The sequence below is a fragment of the Ranitomeya imitator genome, chromosome 6 (genome assembly GCF_032444005.1).
Source record: "Ranitomeya imitator isolate aRanImi1 chromosome 6, aRanImi1.pri, whole genome shotgun sequence".
NCBI classification, from domain to species: domain Eukaryota; kingdom Metazoa; phylum Chordata; class Amphibia; order Anura; family Dendrobatidae; genus Ranitomeya; species Ranitomeya imitator.
In genome coordinates, this window is record NC_091287.1 from 257,533,544 (window position 1) to 257,554,009 (window position 20,466).

The 20,466-nt window shown below is 44.4% G+C and overlaps 1 protein-coding gene across 1 annotated transcript in view; it reads left to right on the forward strand.

Annotated features, from left to right (window-relative positions):
• Window positions 1-15,933: 15,933 nt before the first annotated feature.
• Window positions 15,934-20,466, forward strand: part of MYO10 (myosin X) — a 251,495-nt gene continuing 246,962 nt past the window's right edge. Inside the window, exon 1 of the mRNA XM_069730591.1 lies at window positions 15,934-16,257. Within this exon, the coding sequence (XP_069586692.1) occupies window positions 16,237-16,257 (21 nt within the window). The 5' untranslated portion in view covers window positions 15,934-16,236. The remainder of the gene's footprint in view (window positions 16,258-20,466) is intronic.

Genomic DNA, 20,466 nt, shown 5'->3' on the forward strand with positions numbered 1-20,466 from the left:
GCAGCCCTCCGCAGCTCTGCACAACGCAAGTGTGAAACCAGCATAAGTAGGAGATCCTAGCAGCAATATTATTAGTAGTACAGTACCAGTATTACTAAAAGGAAATGTTTAGGAGATCCCAGTAGTAGTATTATTAGTAAGCCATCTGTGGGAGATCCCAGAAGTAGTATTATTAGTAGGACGTCTGCAGGAGATCCCAGCAGGAGAATTATTAGTCGACATCTGCATGAGATTCCATTTGTAGAATTATAATAGGACGTATTCAGGAGATCCCAGTAGTAGAATCATTAGTAGGACATCTGAAGGAGACCCCGGTACCAGTATGACTAGTATGTGGACTGCAGGAGATCCCAGTAGTAGAATTAATAGTAGGAGGTCTGCACGGGGTCCCAGCAGTAGTAATATTAGTAGGATGTCTGCAGGAGATAATAATAATAATAGTCTTTATTTATATAGTGCCAACATATTCCGCAGCTCTTTACAGTTTTGCACACATTATCATTCCAAACAACGTAGATACTCCAGCTCCAGTTAAATTGGTAAATTTCTTTATTAATCCAACGTAGTTATAAAAAGATAATCCTTACAGATGGTAGACAGAAAAACCAGGTGATTGGAAAAATTACGGCAGCGCGTTTCGACCAATATAGTTCTTACTCATGCCTATGGGATTGTGAAAGCTACACATATAGCACACACAGACCTATGACACATCCCTCATATGTCACATGATTAATCGGGAAGGTCCTGGAACCACATATATTCAAGTGAAAATGTAAAACAGTATACAAAACATAAAACATGATAAAATATTAACAATAATGGTACATAATTTCGTATATTTTATTCATGCCTGCAGGAAAGCGAGTATTTAAATTGTATATCCAAATTGCCTCTCTCGTAAGTAGGCGTCTCTTAATATCACCTCCGCGATTTAAAGGGTACATTTTTTCAATGCCATATACTCTAAAAGCTGTAGTATCCCCATTATGTTTCACACCAAAATGTCTCGATACCATTGAAACATTTCTATTTGTTATATTAAAATTAATAGCATCTCTGAGATGTTCAGTTACGCGCGTTTTCAATTTTCGTGACGTACATCCTACATAAGAGATTTGACATATCATGCAGTCTATTTTATATACCACATTTTTAGTTGTGTTAAATTGTTTATTGAAGTTATCGAAGGAACATCAGGAAGAAGTAAGAGAAGGATCTCTGAATACATCAGAAAAATTTAAAACTAAAAATCCATTTTTTTACCTCTACAGACAAGAGTTGAGTGTATGGACAAGTTCCAAGAACTGATTGAGAAGGACTTAAAAATGTTACAAGATAGTCGAAATAAGAAATTGCATAATAATTTATCCCAGAAACAACGGAAAGCATTAAATGAACTGAAATCTCTGAAAAACATTATTATTAAAAAAAGTGACAAAGGTGGTTTAATAATTGTTATGAATAAAAATGACTATAAGGACAAAATGTATGAACTTCTATCTGACATGTCCACTTATGAGAAACTTAAAAAGAATCCAACCAGAGAGTTTAATGCAAAAATTGCAAAAATAATTGAGGAAGGCGTAAATTTGGCAGTTATTAACAAAAAACAAGCTGAGTATCTATATGTAGATGGCGGAGGTGATATTAACCCCTTTCTGACCTCGGACGGGATAGTACATCCGAGGTCAGATCCCCTGCTTTGATGCAGGGCTCCGCGGTGAGCCCGCATCAAAGCCGGGACATGTCAGCTGTTTTGAACAGCTGACATGTGCCCGTAATAGGCGTGGGCAGAATCGCGATCTGCCCGCACCTATTAACTAGTTAAATGCCGCTGTCAAACGCAGACAGCGGCATTTAACTACCGCTTCCGGCCGGGCGGCCGGAAATGACGTCATCGCCGACCCCCATCACATGATCGGGGGTCGGCGATGCATCAGGATGGTAACCATAGATGTCCTAGAGACCTCTATGGTTACTGATGACCGGTGGCTGTGAGCGCCACCCTGTGGTCGGCGCTCACAGCACACCTCCATTTCTGCTACATAGCAGCGATCAGCAGATCGCTGCTATGTAGCAGAGGCGATCGAGTTGTGCCTGCTTCTAGCCTCCCATGGAGGCTATTGAAGCATGGCAAAAGTAAAAAAAAAAAGGTTAAAAAAAATGTGAAAAAAATTAAAAAATTATAAAAGTTTAAATCACCCCCCTTTCGCCCCAATCAAAATAAATCAATAAAAAAAAAATCAAATCTACACATATTTGGTATCGCCGCGCTCAGAATCGCCCGATCTATCAATTAAAAAAAAGCATTAACCTGATCGCTAAATGGCGTAGCGAGAAAAAAATTTGAAACGCCAGAATTACGTTTTTTAGGTTGCCGCGACATTGCATTAAAATGCAATAACGGGCGGTCAAAAGAACGTATCTGCACCAAAATGCTATCATTAAAAACGTCATCTCGGCACGCAAAAAAATAAGCCCTCGACCGACCCCAGATCATGAAAAATGGAGGCGCTACGAGTATCGGAAAATGGCGCAATTTTTTTTTTTTATTAGCAAAGTTTGGAATTTTTTTTCACCACTTAGATAAAAAATAACCTAGTCATGTTAGGTGTCTATGAACTCGCACTGACCTGGAGAATCATAATGGCAGGTCAGTTTTAGCATTTAGTGAACCTAGCAAAAAAGCCAAACAAAAAACAATTGTGGGATTGCACTTTTTTGCAATTTCACCGCACTTGGAATTTTGTTCCCGTTTTCTAGTACACGACATGCTAAAATCAATGATGTCGTTCGAAAGTACAACTCGTCCCGCAAAAAATAAGCACTCACATGGCCAAATTGACGGAAAAATAAAAAAGTTATGGCTCTGGGAAGGAGGGGAGTGAAAAACGAACACGGAAAAACGAAAAATCCCAAGGTCATGAAGGGGTTAAGAGACGCCTACTTACGAGAGAGGCATTTTGGATATACAATTTAAATTCTCGCTTTCCTGCAGGCATGAATAAAAGAAATGAAATTATGTACCATTATTGTTAATATTTTATCATGTTTTATGTTTTGTATACTGTTTTATATTTTCACTTGAATATATGTGGTTCCAGGACCTTCCCGATTAATCATGTGACATATGAGGGGTGTGTCATAGGTCTGTGTGTGCTATATGTGTAGCTTTCACCTTTGGAATCCCATAGGCACGAGTAAGACCCATATTGGTCAAAACGCATTGCCGTAATTTTTACAATCACCTGTTTTTTTGTCTACCATCTGTAAGGATTATCTTTTTATAACTACGTTGGATTAATAAAGAAATTTACCCATTTTACTGGAGCTGGAGTATCTACGTTGTTGGGGATTGCGGCTGCTCGACGTCCAGGTCAGGACGAACTCCCGTGCTCCGTGCTTGATGGTCTGGTTGGTGAGCTGGCTACGGCTGTTTAGCCGATTTTTCTTATTTGTGTGACACATTATCATTGCTGCCCCCATTGGGGCTCACAATGTAAATTCCCTATCAGGAAACCCACGCAAACACAGAGAGAACATAAAAAAGTCTTTGCAGATGTTGTCCTTGGTGGGATTTGAACCCAGGACTCCAGTGCTACAAGGCTGCAGTGCTAACCACTGAATCACCGTGCTGCCCTAGCAGGACGTCAGCAGGACATCTCAGTAGTAGTATTATTAGTAGGACGTCTGCGGTAGATCCCAGCAGTAGTATTATTATCAGTAAAGAAAAAGCAACAAAGATCAGCTCACCTCCTCTCAGTCCCACCGCGCCGATCATGCAGTGCTGTAAGTAGTATGAAGGTGGACATACATTGTGCACAATGACTAAGGCGGCACGACCGTTGAAACGCGTATGATTTTAATTGCACTTTAAGCCTATGACTGTCACTGGTATGAATCACCCGTTTTTGTGTCTCTGGATATAAAGCTGGATTTTGGACGTATTTGCTTTTAATGAAAATGGAATAAAAGGTATTTTTTATGGATATTACCCAAGCTAGACTTCTGCTTCACCTATTATTATCAGTATTACGTCTGCAGGAAATCCTAGTACCAGTGTTATTAGTACGACGTCTGCGGGTGATCACAGTATTATTATTAGTATGTTGTCTGCAGGAGATCCCAGCTGTAGTTTTATTTGGGCAGTACCAGTGTTCCTAGCAGTATGTCTGCAGGAGATCCCAGTACCAGTATTATTAGCAGGATGTCTGCAGTAGATCGCAGTACCCAGGCTTAGACTGGCCCACGGGGGAACAGCAGAATCCTGTGGTAGCACCCTGTGAAGGAGTACTAGAGAGTGGTGCTATTACCCTTGATTAACAATTTTTAGAAAAAGTAATAATATAATCATTCATTAAACAAGATAGCCAAATTAATATTACATAGAAGCAAAATTAAATTTGTGTACCAGGGTCAGGTTATTTTTACATGTAGCTCAACAGTGGGCCCCAAGAATCAATGTTACTGGTGGGCCTTTACTAACCCAGTCCGACACTGCCAGTACCAGTATTATTAGTAGGACGTCTGCAGGAGATCACAGCAGTAGTATTATTAGTAGGACGTCTCCAGGAGATCCCAGTAGTAGTATTATTAGCAGGACATCTGCAGATCCCAGTACAAGTATTACTAGCAGAACATCTGCAGGTGGATCCCAGCAGTATTATTATTAGTAGGACGTTTTCAGGAGATCACAGGAGTGGTATTAGTAGGATGGCTGCAGGAGATCCCAGTAGTAGAACTTATAGTACTAATAGTAGGACGTCTGCGGGAGATTCCAGCAGTTGTATTACTAGTAGGATGTCTGCAGGAGATCCCATTACCAGTAATTTTAGTAGGATGTCTGCAGGAGATTCCAACAGTAGATTAGTAGGATGTCTGCAGGTGATTCCAAAAGTATTATTATTAATAGGAAGTCTGCAGGAGATCCCAGTGCAAGTATTACTAGCAGGACATCAGCAGGTGATCCAAGCAGTAATATTATTAGTAGTAGGACAGTATCAGTATTACTAGCAGGAAATCTTCAGGAGATACCAGTAGTAGTATTATTAGTAGGACATCTGTGGGAAATCCCAGCAGTAGTATTATTAGTAGGACGTCTGCGGGAGATCCCAGTACCAGTATTAGTAGTAGGACGTCTGCAGGAGATCCCAGTATTATTATTATTATTATTATTATTATTATTTATTTATATAGCACCATTGATTCCATGGTGCTGTACATGAGAAGGGGTTACATACAAGTTACAAATATCACATACAGTAAACAAACTAACAATGACGGACTGATACAGAGGGGCGAGGACCCTGCCCTTGCGGGCTTACATTCTACAGGATTATGGGGAAGGAGACAGTATGTTGAGGGTTGCAGGAGCTCCGGTGTTGGTGAGGCGGTAGCTCCGGTGTTGGTGAGGCAGTAGCTTCGTTGGTGATGAGGCAGCTAGTATTACTAGCAAGACGTCTGCAGGCGATACCAGTACCAGGATTACTAGCAGGAAATCTGCTGGAGATCCCAGTACCAGTATTACTAGCAGGACCTCTGCAGGAGATACCAGTACCAGGATTACTAGCAGGACATCTGCGGGATATCTCAGTACCAGGATTATTAGTAGGACATCTGCTGGAGATCCCAGTACCAGTATTATTAGTAGGACGTCTGCGGGAGATCCCAGTACCAGGATTACTAGCAGGACATCTGCGGGAGATCTCAGCACAAGGATTATTAGTAGGACGTCTGCGGGAGATCCCTGTACCAGGATTGCTAGCATGACGTCTGCTGGAGATTTCAGTACCAGTATTATTAGTAGGACGTCTGCAGAAGATCCCAGTACCAGTATTATTAGTAGGACGTCTGCGGGAGATCCCAGTTTCAGGATTACTAGCAGAACATCTGTGGGAGATCTCAGTACCAGGATTATTAGTAGGATGTCTGCTGCAGTTCCTAGTACCAGTATTATTAGTAGGACGTCTGCTGGAGATCCCAGTACTAGTATTATTAGTAGGACGTCTGCAGAAGATCCCAGTAACAATGTTATTAGTAGGACATCTGCGGTAGATCCCAGTACCAGGATTACTAGCAGGACGTGCAGCGCCCCAGAGACCTGGTCGTTGCAGTATGGCCCCAAGGCGAGTAGCGGTATGTTCGATGGCACTAAAGAGTTCTCCTGACCAGGTATCACCAGAACACATTACACTTCACACTCCGGCCACTAGGGGAGCAAAAGGCTTTATTTATTGGGCCACTCCTCACACTGGTAAAACTAGGGGCTGGGGATGAAGTTAGTCAGAAGCTGACTGGGTTGGAACCAGGCAACATCCCGTGGCAGGGGGTGTTGCGGGGAGAAGACACAGGGGGGTCCCTGTCAGGCGTGGGAACCTGGCAGGTGCCTAGCGACAGAACAGAACGTAACGGAACCACGCCTGCACACCTTGCGGCGGTATCCTAAGGAAGAGACAAGAGGGGAAGAATATTGTGGAACAGTGTAAACGAGATCAGCACAAAGGAGAGCCAGTAAGAGTCGTGCCGAGAGAGGAAGGCAACATCTTACTGAGTCGCGTACTCGGTGGCCGGATCACCGTAGGAGTAACAGTCTTCAGGCCTTACTTCAAATTCCGCTGGACAGTTGATTATAGGTTGGCTGTCTACCTTCTACACCTACGAAGACATAGGGGGCAACATTGGGAGAGGGGCGTCTCTAGGGTCCCGGAAGACCTACAAGCCTTCCCGTCAAACGGGTGGCGTCCTAGCCATATCATATCTGGGGGACGTTAGAAACTAGCAACATCTGGAACCAAAGAACGAGAGAGAGAGAGAGCTGTGGAGAACGAACGAACGAGAAACAGCAGTTGTGAGGACTATTCCGAATGCTCAGCAGGGTAGGACTACAACATACAGGCGCTATTGGTAGGCAACGATTTCCACCTGCGAGGGAAACTCTGGATGTGCCCATCGGACCGGCCGGTCTCTGATAGCCCGGTTGAACGTGCTCTGGACTGAGTGTACTGAAGCCTTCAGTAAAAGGTAAAGAGACTGCAACCCTGTGTCCTCGTTATTGCCTGCACCTCACACCATCACCATCCACCTTACTGGGAAGCCCTGGGGACATACTTCACCTGTGGGAAGGTATACCATCCAGCTGCCATTTCATCACCCCAGCGGACCCCACAGCAGCGTCGGTCGCCCTGACCGAACACCACAGGTGGCGTCATGAACTACTGACAGACTGTACTACCATTTTCATTGGATGCTCCTTAGCAGGGTCACGACCGGGTCCAGCCACCGTGACAACCGCAGAACAGAAGGAGAAGGGGACCGGTACCGAGTGACTTGTGGCCCTGTGTCTGGGGGCGCTCCAACTTGGCGTCACAAACAGGATCGTACTTAAGCCTGAAGAATTGGATCATGTGTGCCTTGGAACTGTGATTGAAATGTGCTGGACTGTGATTTATTGCAAGGACTGTGTATTGCTATCTGCCTCAAGCTTCCCGCCAAAACAGCCGCCATTGCTGCGCCACGAGGAGCGCAGGAGAAGAAGGGCGTGGAAGTGGGTGTGAAAGAACTGAAGAGCGCGAACGATAATGGCCGCCCAGTCTAAGTATTGTTGTGTCCTGAGGGCGGGCCCGTCAGCTGCCGAGGTCCGCCTTCTGATCCTCTACGGAGGGTGGGGACAGTGGGGACGGAGCCGCCCCCGCAAGAGAGGCCGAGAAGAAGACACAGAGGAAGGGACAAAGATGGCGACTCCCAGGCGACCACATGGAGACGACTCGGCCAGGCGCAGGCCTGTATCGCCCGCAGCGGCCCCGGAGTCGTCGCCGCTGCAGGACCTTGCTGCCGTGCAGCTGGCCGAAGGGAAGCCCGGAGGCCGGATGCCTGATGGCTGGGTGGCCGCCGCCGAGGCTCGGCGGCTGGCACGCTATCTGGAGGCCCGTGCCCGAGTGAGTTCCCGGTTGGGCCACCCGACGGAGATCCGTCTGTCCCCTGTGTCTCCTCCTTTACCCGCACCGGCTGCGTCGGAACTTTACACCCGACCAGGAAGTTGTGTCCCGCAGGAGCGGGACTTAAGGATCCTGCCGATGATGGAGCACCAGCGACGCCTATTGGCGGCTTGGAGGTAACAGCCGCGGCCTGTGGAGGTGATAGACCTCACTGCAGAGGAGAAGGTCCCGCCGTCGCACTGGGGAGTGGTGGTCTTCTACAACCCCAGAGAGGAGATGGGGGTGATCCAAGAGATCGGAGAACCCCTGCAGGTCCGTGTGGATCGGAGGGAAGTGGAGCCCCGCTATGGGACGAGGGAGGAGACTCGTGAACTGAGGCCAGGCGATGCGGTGACGTATACCCGATGGCGGAGAGAAGCCGGCTGGGTGGCCAGAGGTGTCCAGTTGTGCGCAGCACTACAGGTAGAAGCTGGAGCTCCAGAGGAAGGAGCCCCTGTGCCTGATCACCAAGTGAGCCCGGTCCCGCGAACAACTGCGGATGCCACCCGTGCCCAACGGAAAGGTGTGGTCTGTGAGGTAAGGCCACAACCTCCACAACACTAAACCTCGAAGACCTGAACATATGTAAAGAGTTAACTGTTACCTGCTGCTACTTCCAACCCGTCCAGGGTTAACTCTATTGTTTGTTTTTTCTACTGTTCATCATTGTTTTAAAGACTGCCGAATCATGGACGGTGAATGATTCACAAACTGGCTTTGTAAATAGTTGCACCTTCTTAAAGGTGCCCCCTACTGGTTTTATAAGTCGAGGAAGACTTTGTGAAGACTTTGCGAAGACTCGCTGCAGAAAGACTTGATTGCTGTGAACTTGCTGAAAAAGAGTCTGTACCAGAGACTTGGGTCCCTCTTAAAGGGAATGTTTGATGATTGTTTTACTACAAAGTTAATAATGCTGAAGAATTTAGATAGTTTAATAATGTTAATAAAGATTGTAGACAGGAAAGTTTGAAGTGAGCCCGTAGGGGTTAGAGAGTGAGTCCTCCTGAGAAACGTAGAAAGATGGTCGGCACAATGGCAGTAGGCTCAGCCAAGGAGCTAGGCGGTCCTGCATTGGTGAAGTGAGAACGGAAAAGAAAGTTGAGTTGTTGTAGTACTTGATAGTAGGCCTTTAGTGGGTTCAGCTTATACACCCTTAAAGGAAGAGTTAGTTTAATGTTCGAAAATTTTGCACTTAGTAGAATACCCGGCTGGGTACAGAAAGTTTTTTATAGTCATAATATTATTTAAAAATATTTAACTGTTATTTTTGTTTGTAACGTTCAAGTGTCCTTACCTCCCATAATGGGAAGCACCTTTTCTATTTATTTGTTCTTAGCATCCAAAAATTTTGTATGTCTTTCACTGCATTATATTGTTGTTCTTCTTCCCAGTCCAGGAGTACTGGATTTAACCGGGGGGGAGTGCAGCGCCCCAGAGACCTGGTCGTTGCAGTATGGTTCCAAGGCAAGTAGCGGTACGTCCGATGGCACTAAAGAGTTCTTCTGACCAGGTATCACCAGAACACATTACACTTCACACTCCGGCCACTAGGGGGAGCAAAAGGCTTTATTTATTGGGCCACTCCTCACACTGGTAAAACTAGGGGCTGGGGAGGAAGTTAGTCAGAAGCTGACTGGGTTGGAACCAGGCAACATCCCGTGGCAGGGGGTGTTGCGGGGAGAAGACACAGAGGGGTCCCTGTCAGGCGTGGGAACCTGGCAGGTGCCTAGCGACAGAACAGAACGTAACGGAACCGCGCCTGCACACCTTGCGGCGGTATCCTAAGGAAGAGACAAGAGGGGAAGAATATTGTGGAACAGTGTAAATGAGATCAGCACAAAGGAGAGCCAGTAAGAGTCGTGCCGAGAGAGGAAGGCAACATCTTACTGAGGCGCGTAGTCGGTGGCTGGATCACCGTAGGAGTAACAGACTTCAAGCCTTACTTCAAATTCCGCTGGACAGTTGATTATTGATTGGCTGTCTACCTTCTACACCTACGAAGACATAGGGGGCAACATTGGGAGAGGGGCGTCTCTAGGGTCCCAGAAGACCTCCAAGCCTTCCTGTCAAACGGGTGGCGTCCTAGCCATAACATATCTGGGGGACGTTAGAAACTAGCAACATCTGGAACCAAAGAACGAGAGAGAGAGAGAGCTGTGGAGAACGAACGAACGAGAAACAGCAGTTGTGAGGACTATTCCGAATGCTCAGCAGGGTAGGACTACAACATACAGGCGCTATTGGTAGGCAACGATTTCCACCTGCGAGGGAAACTCTGGATGTGCCCATCGGACCGGCCGGTCTCTGATAGCCCGGTTGAACGTGCTCTGGACTGAGTGTAATGAAGACTTCAGTAAAAGGTAAAGAGACAGCAACCCTGTGTCCTCGTTATTGCCTGCACCTCACACCATCACCATCCACCTTACTGGGAAGCCCTGGGGACATACTTCACCTGTGGGAAGGTATACCATCCAGCTGCCATTTCATCACCCCAGCGGACCCCACAGCAGCGTCGGTCGCCCTGACCGAACACCACAGGTGGCGTCACGAACTACTGACAGACTGTACTACCATTTTCATTGGACGCTCCTTAGCAGGGTCACGACCGGGTCCAGCCACCGTGACAACCGCAGAACAGAAGGAGAAGGGGACCGGTACCGAGTAACTTGTGGCCTTGTGTCTGGGGGCGCTCCAACTGTGTGCAGGAGATCTCAGTAGCAGTATTATTAGTAGGACGTCGGCGGGAGATCCCAGTATCAGTATTATTAGTAGAACGTCGGTGGGAGATCCCAGTACCAGTATTATATTAGTAGGACTTCTGCAGAAGATCCCAATACCATGTATTATTAGTAGGACTTCTGCAGAAGAGCCTAGTACCAGTATTATTAGTAGGACATCTGCAGGAGATCCCAGTACCAGGATTATATTAGTAGGACTTCTGCAGAAGATCCCAATACCAGTATTATTAGTAGGACATCTGCAGGCGATCCCAGTACCAGGATTACTAGCAGAACATCTGCGGGAGATCTCAGTACCAGGATAATTAGTAGGACGTCTGCTGGAGATCACAGTACCAGTATTATTAGTAGGACGTCTGCTGGAGATACCAGTACCAGGATTACTAGCAAGACATCTGTGGGAGATCCCAGTACCAGTATTACTAGTAGGACGTCTGCGGGAGATCCCAGTACCAGGATTATTAGCAGGATGTCTGCGGGAGATCCCAGTACCAGTATTATTAGCAGGACATCTGCAGAATATCCCAGCACCAGGATTATTAGTAGGACTTCTGCAGAAGATCCCAGTACCAGGATTATTAGTAGGACGTCTGCAGGAAATCCCAGTACAGTACCAGTATTATTAGCAGGACGTCTGCTGAAGATCCCAGTACCAAGATTACTAGCAGGATATCTGCAGGAGATCCCAGTACCAGGATTATTAGCAGGACGTCTGACAGGAGATACCAGTACCAGTACTATTAGTAGGACCACGTCTGCAGAAGATCCCAGTACCAGGATTACTAGCAGGACATCTGCGGGAGATCTCAGTAGCAGTATTATTAGTAGCATGTCGGCGGGAGATCCCAGTACCAGTATCATATTAGTAGGACTTCTGCAGAAGATCCTAGTACCAGTATTATTAGTAGGACGTCTGCAGGAAATCCCAGTACCAGGATTATATTAGTAGGACTTCTGCAGAAGATCCCAATACCAGTATTATTAGTAGGATGTCTGCAGGAGATCCCAGTACCAGTATTATATTAGTAGGACATCTGCAGAAGATCCCAGTACCAGTATTATTAGTAGGACGTTGGCGGGAGATCCCAGTACCAGTATTATATTAGTAGGACTTCTGCAGAAGATCCCAATACCAGTATTATTAGTAGGACTTCTGCAGAAGATCCCAATGCCAATATTATTAGTAGGAGTTCTGCAGAAGATCCCAATACCAGTATTATTAGTAGGAGTTCGGCAGAAGATTCTAGTAACAGTATTACATTAGTAGGATGTCTGCTGGAGATCTCAGTGCCAGTATTATATTAGTAGGACTTCTGCTGAAGATCCCAATACCAGTATTATTAGTAGGAGTTCTGCAGAAGATCCCAATACCAGTATTATTAGTAGGAGTTCTGCAGAAGATTCTAGTACCAGTATTACATTAGTAGGACGTCTGCTGGAGATCTTAGTGCCAGTATTATATTAGTTGGACTTCTGCTGAAGATCCCAATACCAGTATTATTAGTAGGACTTCTGCAGAAGATCCCAATACCAGTATTATTAGTAGGAGTTCTGCAGAAGATTCTAGTACCAGTATTATATTAGTAGGACATCTGCTGGAGATCTCAGTGCCAGTATTATATTAGTAGGACTTCTGCTGAAGATTCCAATACCAGTATTATTAGTAGGACTTCTGCAGAAGATCCCAATACCAGTATTATTAGTAGGACTTCTGCAGAAGATCCCAATACCAGTATTATTAGTAGGAGTTCTGCAGAAGATCCCAATACCAGTATTATTAGTAGGAGTTCTGCAGAAGATTCTAGTACCAGTATTACATTAGTAGGATGTCTGCTGGAGATCTCAGTGCCAGTATTATATTAGTAGGACTTCTGCTGAAGATCCCAATACCAGTATTATTAGTAGGAGTTCTGCAGAAGATCCCAATACCAGTATTATTAGTAGGAGTTCTGCAGAAGATTCTAGTACCAGTATTACATTAGTAGGACATCTGCTGGAGATCTCAGTGCCAGTATTATATTAGTAGGACTTCTGCTGAAGATCCCAATACCAGTATTATTAGTAGGACTTCTGCAGAAGATCCCAATACCAGTATTATTAGTAGGAGTTCTGCAGAAGATCCCAATACCAGGATTATTAGTAGGAGTTCTGCAGAAGATTCTAGCACCAGTATTACATTAGTAGGACGTCTGCTGGAGATCTCAGTGCCAGTATTATATTAGTAGGACTTCTGCTGAAGATCCCAATACCAGTATTATTAGTAGGACTTCTGCAGAAGATCCCAATACCAGTATTATTAGTAGGAGTTCTGCAGAAGATCCCAATATCAGTATTATTAGTAGGAGTTCTGCAGAAGATTCTAGTAGCAGTATTACATTAGTAGGACGTCTGCTGGAGATCTCAGTGCCAGTATTATATTAGTAGGACTTCTGTAGAAGATCCTAATGCCAGTATTATTAGTAGGACGTCTGCTGGAGATCTCAGTGCCAGTATTATATTAGTAGGACTTCTGTAGAAGATCCTAATACCAGTATTATATTAGTAGGACTTCTGTAGAAGATCCTAATACCAGTATTATTAGTAGGACTTCTGTAGAAGATCCCAATACCAGTATTATTAGTAGGAGTTCTGCAGAAGATCCCAATACCAGTATTATTAGTAGGACGTCTGCTGGAGATCTCAGTGCCAGTATTATATTAGTAGGACGTCTGCAGGAGATCCCAGTACCAGGATTATATTAGTAGGACTTCTGCAGAAGATCCCAATACCAGTATTATTAGTAGGACATCTGCAGGCGATCCCAGTACCAGGATTACTAGCAGAACATCTGCGGGAGATCTCAGTACCAGGATAATTAGTATGACGTCTGCTGGAGATCACAGTACCAGTATTATTAGTAGGACGTCTGCTGGAGATACCAGTACCAGGATTACTAGCAAGACATCTGTGGGAGATCCCAGTACCAGTATTACTAGTAGGACGTCTGCGGGAGATCCCAGTACCAGGATTATTAGCAGGATGTCTGCGGGAGATCCCAGTACCAGTATTATTAGCAGGACATCTGCAGAATATCCCAGTACCAGGATTATTAGTAGGACGTCTGCAGAAGATCCCAGTACCAGGATTATTAGTAGGACGTCTGCAGGAAATCCCAGTACAGTACCAGTATTATTAGCAGGACGTCTGCTGAAGATCCCAGTACCAAGATTACTAGCAGGACATCTGCAGGAGATCCCAGTACCAGGATTATTAGCAGGACGTCTGACAGGAGATACCAGTACCAGTACTATTGGTAGGACCACGTCTGCAGAAGATCCCAGTACCAGGATTACTAGCAGGACATCTGCGGGAGATCTCAGTAGCAGTATTATTAGTAGCATGTCGGCGGGAGATCCCAGTACCAGTATCATATTAGTAGGACTTCTGCAGAAGATCCCAATACCAGTATTATTAGTAGGACTTCTGCAGAAGATCCTAGTACCAGTATTATTAGTAGGAAGTCTGCAGGAGATCCCAGTACCAGGATTATATTAGTAGGACTTCTGCAGAAGATCCCAATACCAGTATTATTAGTAGGATGTCTGCAGGAGATCCCAGTACCAGTATTATATTAGTAGGACATCTGCAGGAGATCCCAGTACCAGTATTATTAGTAGGACGTTGGCGGGAGATCCCAGTACCAGTATTATATTAGTAGGACTTCTGCAGAAGATCCCAATACCAGTATTATTAGTAGGACTTCTGCAGAAGATCCCAATACCAGTATTATTAGTAGGAGTTCTGCAGAAGATCCCAATACCAGTATTATTAGTAGGAGTTCTGCAGAAGATTCTAGTACCAGTATTACATTAGTAGGATGTCTGCTGGAGATCTCAGTGCCAGTATTATATTAGTAGGACTTCTGCTGAAGATCCCAATACCAGTATTATTAGTAGGAGTTCTGCAGAAGATCCCAATACCAGTATTATTAGTAGGAGTTCTGCAGAAGATTCTAGTACCAGTATTACATTAGTAGGACGTCTGCTGGAGATCTCAGTGCCAGTATTATATTAGTAGGACTTCTGCTGAAGATTCCAATACCAGTATTATTAGTAGGACTTCTGCAGAAGATCCCAATATCAGTATTATTAGTAGGAGTTCTGCAGAAGATCCCAATACCAGTATTATTAGTAGGAGTTCTGCAGAAGATTCTAGTACCAGTATTACATTAGTAGGACATCTGCTGGAGATCTCAGTGCCAGTATTATATTAGTAGGACTTCTGCAGAAGATCCTAGTACCAGTATTATTAGTAGGACTTCTGCTGGAGATCTCAGTGCCAGTATTATATTAGTAGGACTTCTGTAGAAGATCCTAGTACCAGTATTATTAGTAGGACGTCTGCTGAAGATCCCAATACCAGTATTATTAGTAGGACGTCTGCAGAATATCCCAATACCAGTATTATTAGTAGGACTTCTGCAGAAGATCCCAATACCAGTATTATTAGTAGGAGTTCTGCAGAAGATCCTAGTACCAGTATTATTAGTAGGACTTCTGCTGGAGATCCCAGTGCCAGTATTATATTAGTAGGACTTCTGCAGAAGATCCTAGTACCAGTATTATTAGTAGGACGTCTGCTCAAGATCCCAATACCAGTATTATTAGTAGGACGTCTGCAGAATATCCCAATACCAGTATTATTAGTAGGAGTTCTGCAGAAGATCCCAAAACCAGTATTATTAGTAGGAGTTCTGCAGAAGATTCTAGTACCAGTATTACATTAGTAGGACGTCTGCTGGAGATCTCAGTGCCAGCATTATATTAGTAGGACTTCTGTAGAAGATCCTAATACCAGTATTATTAGTAGGACTTCTGCTGGAGATCTCAGTGCCAGTATTATATTAGTAGGACTTCTGTAGAAGATCCTAATACCGGTATTATATTAGTAGGACTTCTGTAGAAGATCCTAATACCAGTATTATTAGTAGGACTTCTGTAGAAGATCCCAATACCAGTATTATTAGTAGGAGTTCTGCAGAAGATCCCAATACCAGTATTATTAGTAGGACGTCTGCTGGAGATCTCAGTGCCAGTATTATATTAGTAGGACTTCTGTAGAAGATCCCAGCAGTAGAACTACAGACGTCTGCAGGCTGGAGGTGATTGGCAGCTCCAGGGGAGGGATCTCACACTGGGACTGGGAGGGCTAGACTTCCAGCAGCAGCATTAGCCGAGGCAAAGCACAGTCAGCACAGTGACAGAGCCGGGAGTCTGCACCAAATTACTTCAACTTAACCCCAGGATCCAGGAGACAAGTTCTGGACCTTGGGACATCTCCAGAGCCAGATCTTCATTAGCAGACCCTCAGCCTCTATTTGTCGCAGTGCCACTAATTACTCAGGATAAAGACAAAGACTCGGATGAAGGTGCATTACTGATCCCCGGTGTATAATGGATTAACTAGCCAGATATATACTACTACATGCAGCACATGCTTCCTCAGGATCTTACTTGGCTTCTTGAGGCTACAACTCTCCAACAATGGACAACTTCTTCACAGAGGTGAGTTGGGTCTGCTGCTGGAGGTGGTGGGCTTTACATTTTATATTGATACGTGATTATTAGTCTGTTTGCAATTATTTTCCATCCTGTAGGACTTGTGATGGATCACATTAGGAGTGAAGTGGCCACTTGATGGCTTTGTGGTCACCTCAGTAGTTCTCACCTCTAGAGTGTGCTTGCATTGTGTTTGATACAAAGCTGTTTGTGTGTAGAGGGGGATGTTACATTGTTTAATGTGAAGTACCATATAAGCTGGATTTTGGGCTTAACTATCCACTACCGTTCCTAAATTCTAGGCTCTGGTATTGTTTGACTTTCCTGTTTTTTCCTGGTAACAGGAAAAGTGACTTAGAAAACATTCCCAGATGCTGTGCAAAGGAAATACAAAGTGCATCATTACCCAGTGTTATTAGTTACTGCAGTAGGGGTACTTCCACATGGAAACATCACTTCAGTAGGGGTACTTCCACATGGAAACATCACTGCAGGCTTAGAACTTGGGCTATTGTGATATACTTTGCTGTCTGGTGGAGGACATCAGCCTAGGTGCTGGGTCTGAGACAAGGGGATGGCAATCTGCCTGATTCCTCACAGAGAGGTCTGGTATTTCCTTTTCCTAAAGTTTGGGTTTCCTGTTAGGGATACCTTGATATATGAAGCTGAAGGCACGCAGACCCTCTGTAGAGTGGGACAAACCACATGTCTGGAGAAGAATGCTGGGGACATAAAGTCAAATAAAGAGCATTATCTGTAGATTTGGCCATAGGTGTAGATGAAATGTCCATAATTTACTCCTGGATGAGAATCTATTCATGGACAAATCTTTCTACGGAAATATTTGTATTGTCTTGAATGGAAAATTGGTTGTTCAGACAATATAGCAAGCAAAGCAGTTTCTTCATCCTTCTCCCCCCATTCTTTTATAGTGCCAAATAAGTAAAGAGCAGATTAATAACTAGGCATAGGAGATCAAAAATGGAGACACTTGTTTGTTTGCTTGACTTGTTTGCATCCGTGACAATTGTTGATTTTTTTATTTTCACTATTACCAAAAATGAATGATAATATTTATAAGTGACCCTTTAAAGGAATACATCACGTAAATTGAGCAGAGCTGCAGTATCAAGCACAACCAGAATTCAGGATACACCGATAGGTAAACGCTGAAGAGACGGTGGTAATAGGTAAACGCTGAAGAGGTGGTAATAGGTAAACGCTGAAGAGACGGTGGTAATAGGTAAACGCTGAAGAGGCGGTGGTAATAGGTAAACGCTGAAGAGGCGGTGGTAATAGGTAAACGCTGAAGAGGCGGTGGTAATAGGTAAACGCTGAAGAGGCGGTGGTAATAGGTAAACGCTGAAGAGGTGGTAATAGGTAAATGCTGAAGAGGTGGTAATAGGTAAACGCTGAAGAGACGGTGGTAATAGGTAAACGCTGAAAAGGCGGTGGTAATAGGTAAACGCTGAAGAGGCGGTGGTAATAGGTAAACGCTGAAGAGGCGGTGGCAATAGGTAAACGCTGAAGAGGCGGTGGTAATAGGTAAACGCTGAAGAGGCGGTGGTAATAGGTAAACGCTGAAGAGGCGGTGGTAATAGGTAAACGCTGAAGAGGGGGTAATAGGTAAACGCTGAAGAGGTGGTAATAGGTAAACGCTGAAGAGGCGGTGGTAATAGGTAAACGCTGAAGAGGGGGTAATAGGTAAACGCTGAAGAGGTGGTAATAGGTAAACGCTGAAGAGGTGGTAATAGGTAAACGCTGAAGAGGGGGTAATAGGTAAATGCTGAAGAGGTGGTAATAGGTAAATGCTGAATAGTTGGTAATAGGTAAACGCTGAAGAGGTGGTAATAGGTAAACGCTGAAGAGGCGGTGGTAATAGGTAAACGCTGAAGAGGGGGTAATAGGTAAACGCTGAAGAGGTGGTAATAGGTAAACGCTGAAGAGGCGGTGGTAATAGGTAAATGCTGAAGAGGTGGTAATAGGTAAACTCTGAAGAGGTGGTAATAGGTAAACGCTGAAGAGGTGGTAATAGGTAAACGCTGAAGAGGGGGTAATAGGTAAACGCTGAAGAGGTGGTAATAGGTAAATGCTGAATAGTTGGTAATAGGTAAATGCTGAATAGTTGGTAATAGGTAAACGCTGAAGAGGTGGTAATAGGTAAACGCTGAAGAGGCGGTGGTAATAGGTAAACGCTGAAGAGGGGGTGGTGCTTCCGAAATTGCCATGGCTCTTTAGTTCTCCAAATTGTATGGTCTCTGGAATTAGACCCCAACTGGTTACACATTGATGGCCTATCTAGGTCGTCAGTCAGTGTATAACCCTCTTCGGCCACATTTACACATTCAGTATTTGGTCAGTATTTTACATCAGTATGTGTAAGCCAAAACCAGGAGAGGAACAATCAGAGGAAAAGTAAAATAGAAACACGTCCCCACTTCTGTATTTATCACCCACTCCTGGTTTTGGCTTACAAATACTCAGGTGAAATACTGACCAAATACTGAACGTGTGACTGCAGCCTTAAAGGGAATGTGACATCTAATTTATGCTGCCCAAACGATGATTTAGACACTGGCTGCGTTATTGCATGTTTTTGTATGTTTTATAGTATCAGAGACACCATACTTTGAAAAGCCGGACCCCGGACTAACTCAGATGACTGATCCTAGTCACACTGGTGTCTACTCCCAGCCCCAATCCCCTTGACTGACAGGTCTCTTCCTATGTAAGTGTATAGGGCAGACCTTTCAGTTAAGGGGATGAGGGCTTCGCACTAGTCTCCTGAGATGTATAGTCCTTGTTTGGCTGTGAGGTTTCAGTTAAGCCTACACTGCTGATATAACACAGCCAGTGTCTGGTTTATGCTTCCTGTGATTCTGGCAGCATGAATCAAATGATATGTTCCCTTTAAATCTGTGCTTTTTGGCCATGTGCACACGTGTCATGCATGGGTGTTACAGTAGCAGGACTGTGTATGAGATTTTAAAGTAATATCGAGCAGGAATTCTCAGAAATATCAGTAATGTCAATTTCTGCTGCAGAAATAACCGTGGATATCTCGCTTTGCGATTCATAGGGGAAATGTGTGCCTTTACCACACCATATTCAAGGCCAAATCCTTAGTAAAAATGAACTGCTGTGGAATTCCCACTGTTGGTGGTCCACCATGAATATTTCCCACTGGGGCATGTGACGTATCCTAACATAGTGCGGTCTGCAGGAACAGATACTTTCAGAATGGATCAGGCCTTGAGCAGAGAATTGAAAGTCAGACTCATTGAAGTAGATGAATCTGAACCTTTCCCAGCTCTGTGCTGAAGTAGTGAGCTGGGAACAAATCACAGAGGTATAAATGGGGCAATGCTTTACCGGATCGGCAGCAAGTCATCTTTGGGGGGTCCAGACGTGCACCATAGCATATAGTGCTCTCCGTTATAATACAGACGCCACATATAAACTCTTCTTTTTCAAAAAAACAAAATTAAATTACTGTAGCTGACGGCCAAGACAACATTTTCATGGAAAAGTAGTTAAGATAAATGATCCATTCATGTGATTTCTTATCACGGACTGTGCTGAGTAGGTTATTATTATTATTATTATTATTATTAAGGTTGTTTCATAGACTTGTTTATATCTACTATCTGCACATTCTAGGAGGCTGAGGATATGGAGGAGACAATTCTACCAGAAAATCGCTGCAAATTACAACAGAAAATGGCATTGCTGCTTGTGCGCTGTGACCAAATCTGGCATCCATTAGTCTAGCTCCAGCTGTGGAGATGCGGCTCTGTTTCACATTTGGCTCACGCTCCATTCATGGCTATGGGCATAGATTCTGGATGAGAATCCCACCCAGGTCTGTAAAAGGGGCTGCAGCACAATCCAGTTGGGGGATGCTATACAAGAAGAGAAATATTACACTTGGCCTGACTCCAGTTTGTTTCTATCAAATCTACAATCTTATTGTGAATCTGGAAACTATACTAAATTCTATACCAATTAGTTCCGAGAACAAAAAGTGGAAAGGCAGATTGTGGCTGCGATAAAGTAGAATGGCTGTAGATATTACTATAGAAAGTTCTCAGCTCGTTGTCACAAGATTCCAGGCTAGTCCCCAAGAAGTTTCTAGGGTCATAACACAGGAAAACCATGTCAAATACGGCAGAAAAATAATATGAAATGGACATCTCAGAAGGGACAACTGCCCTG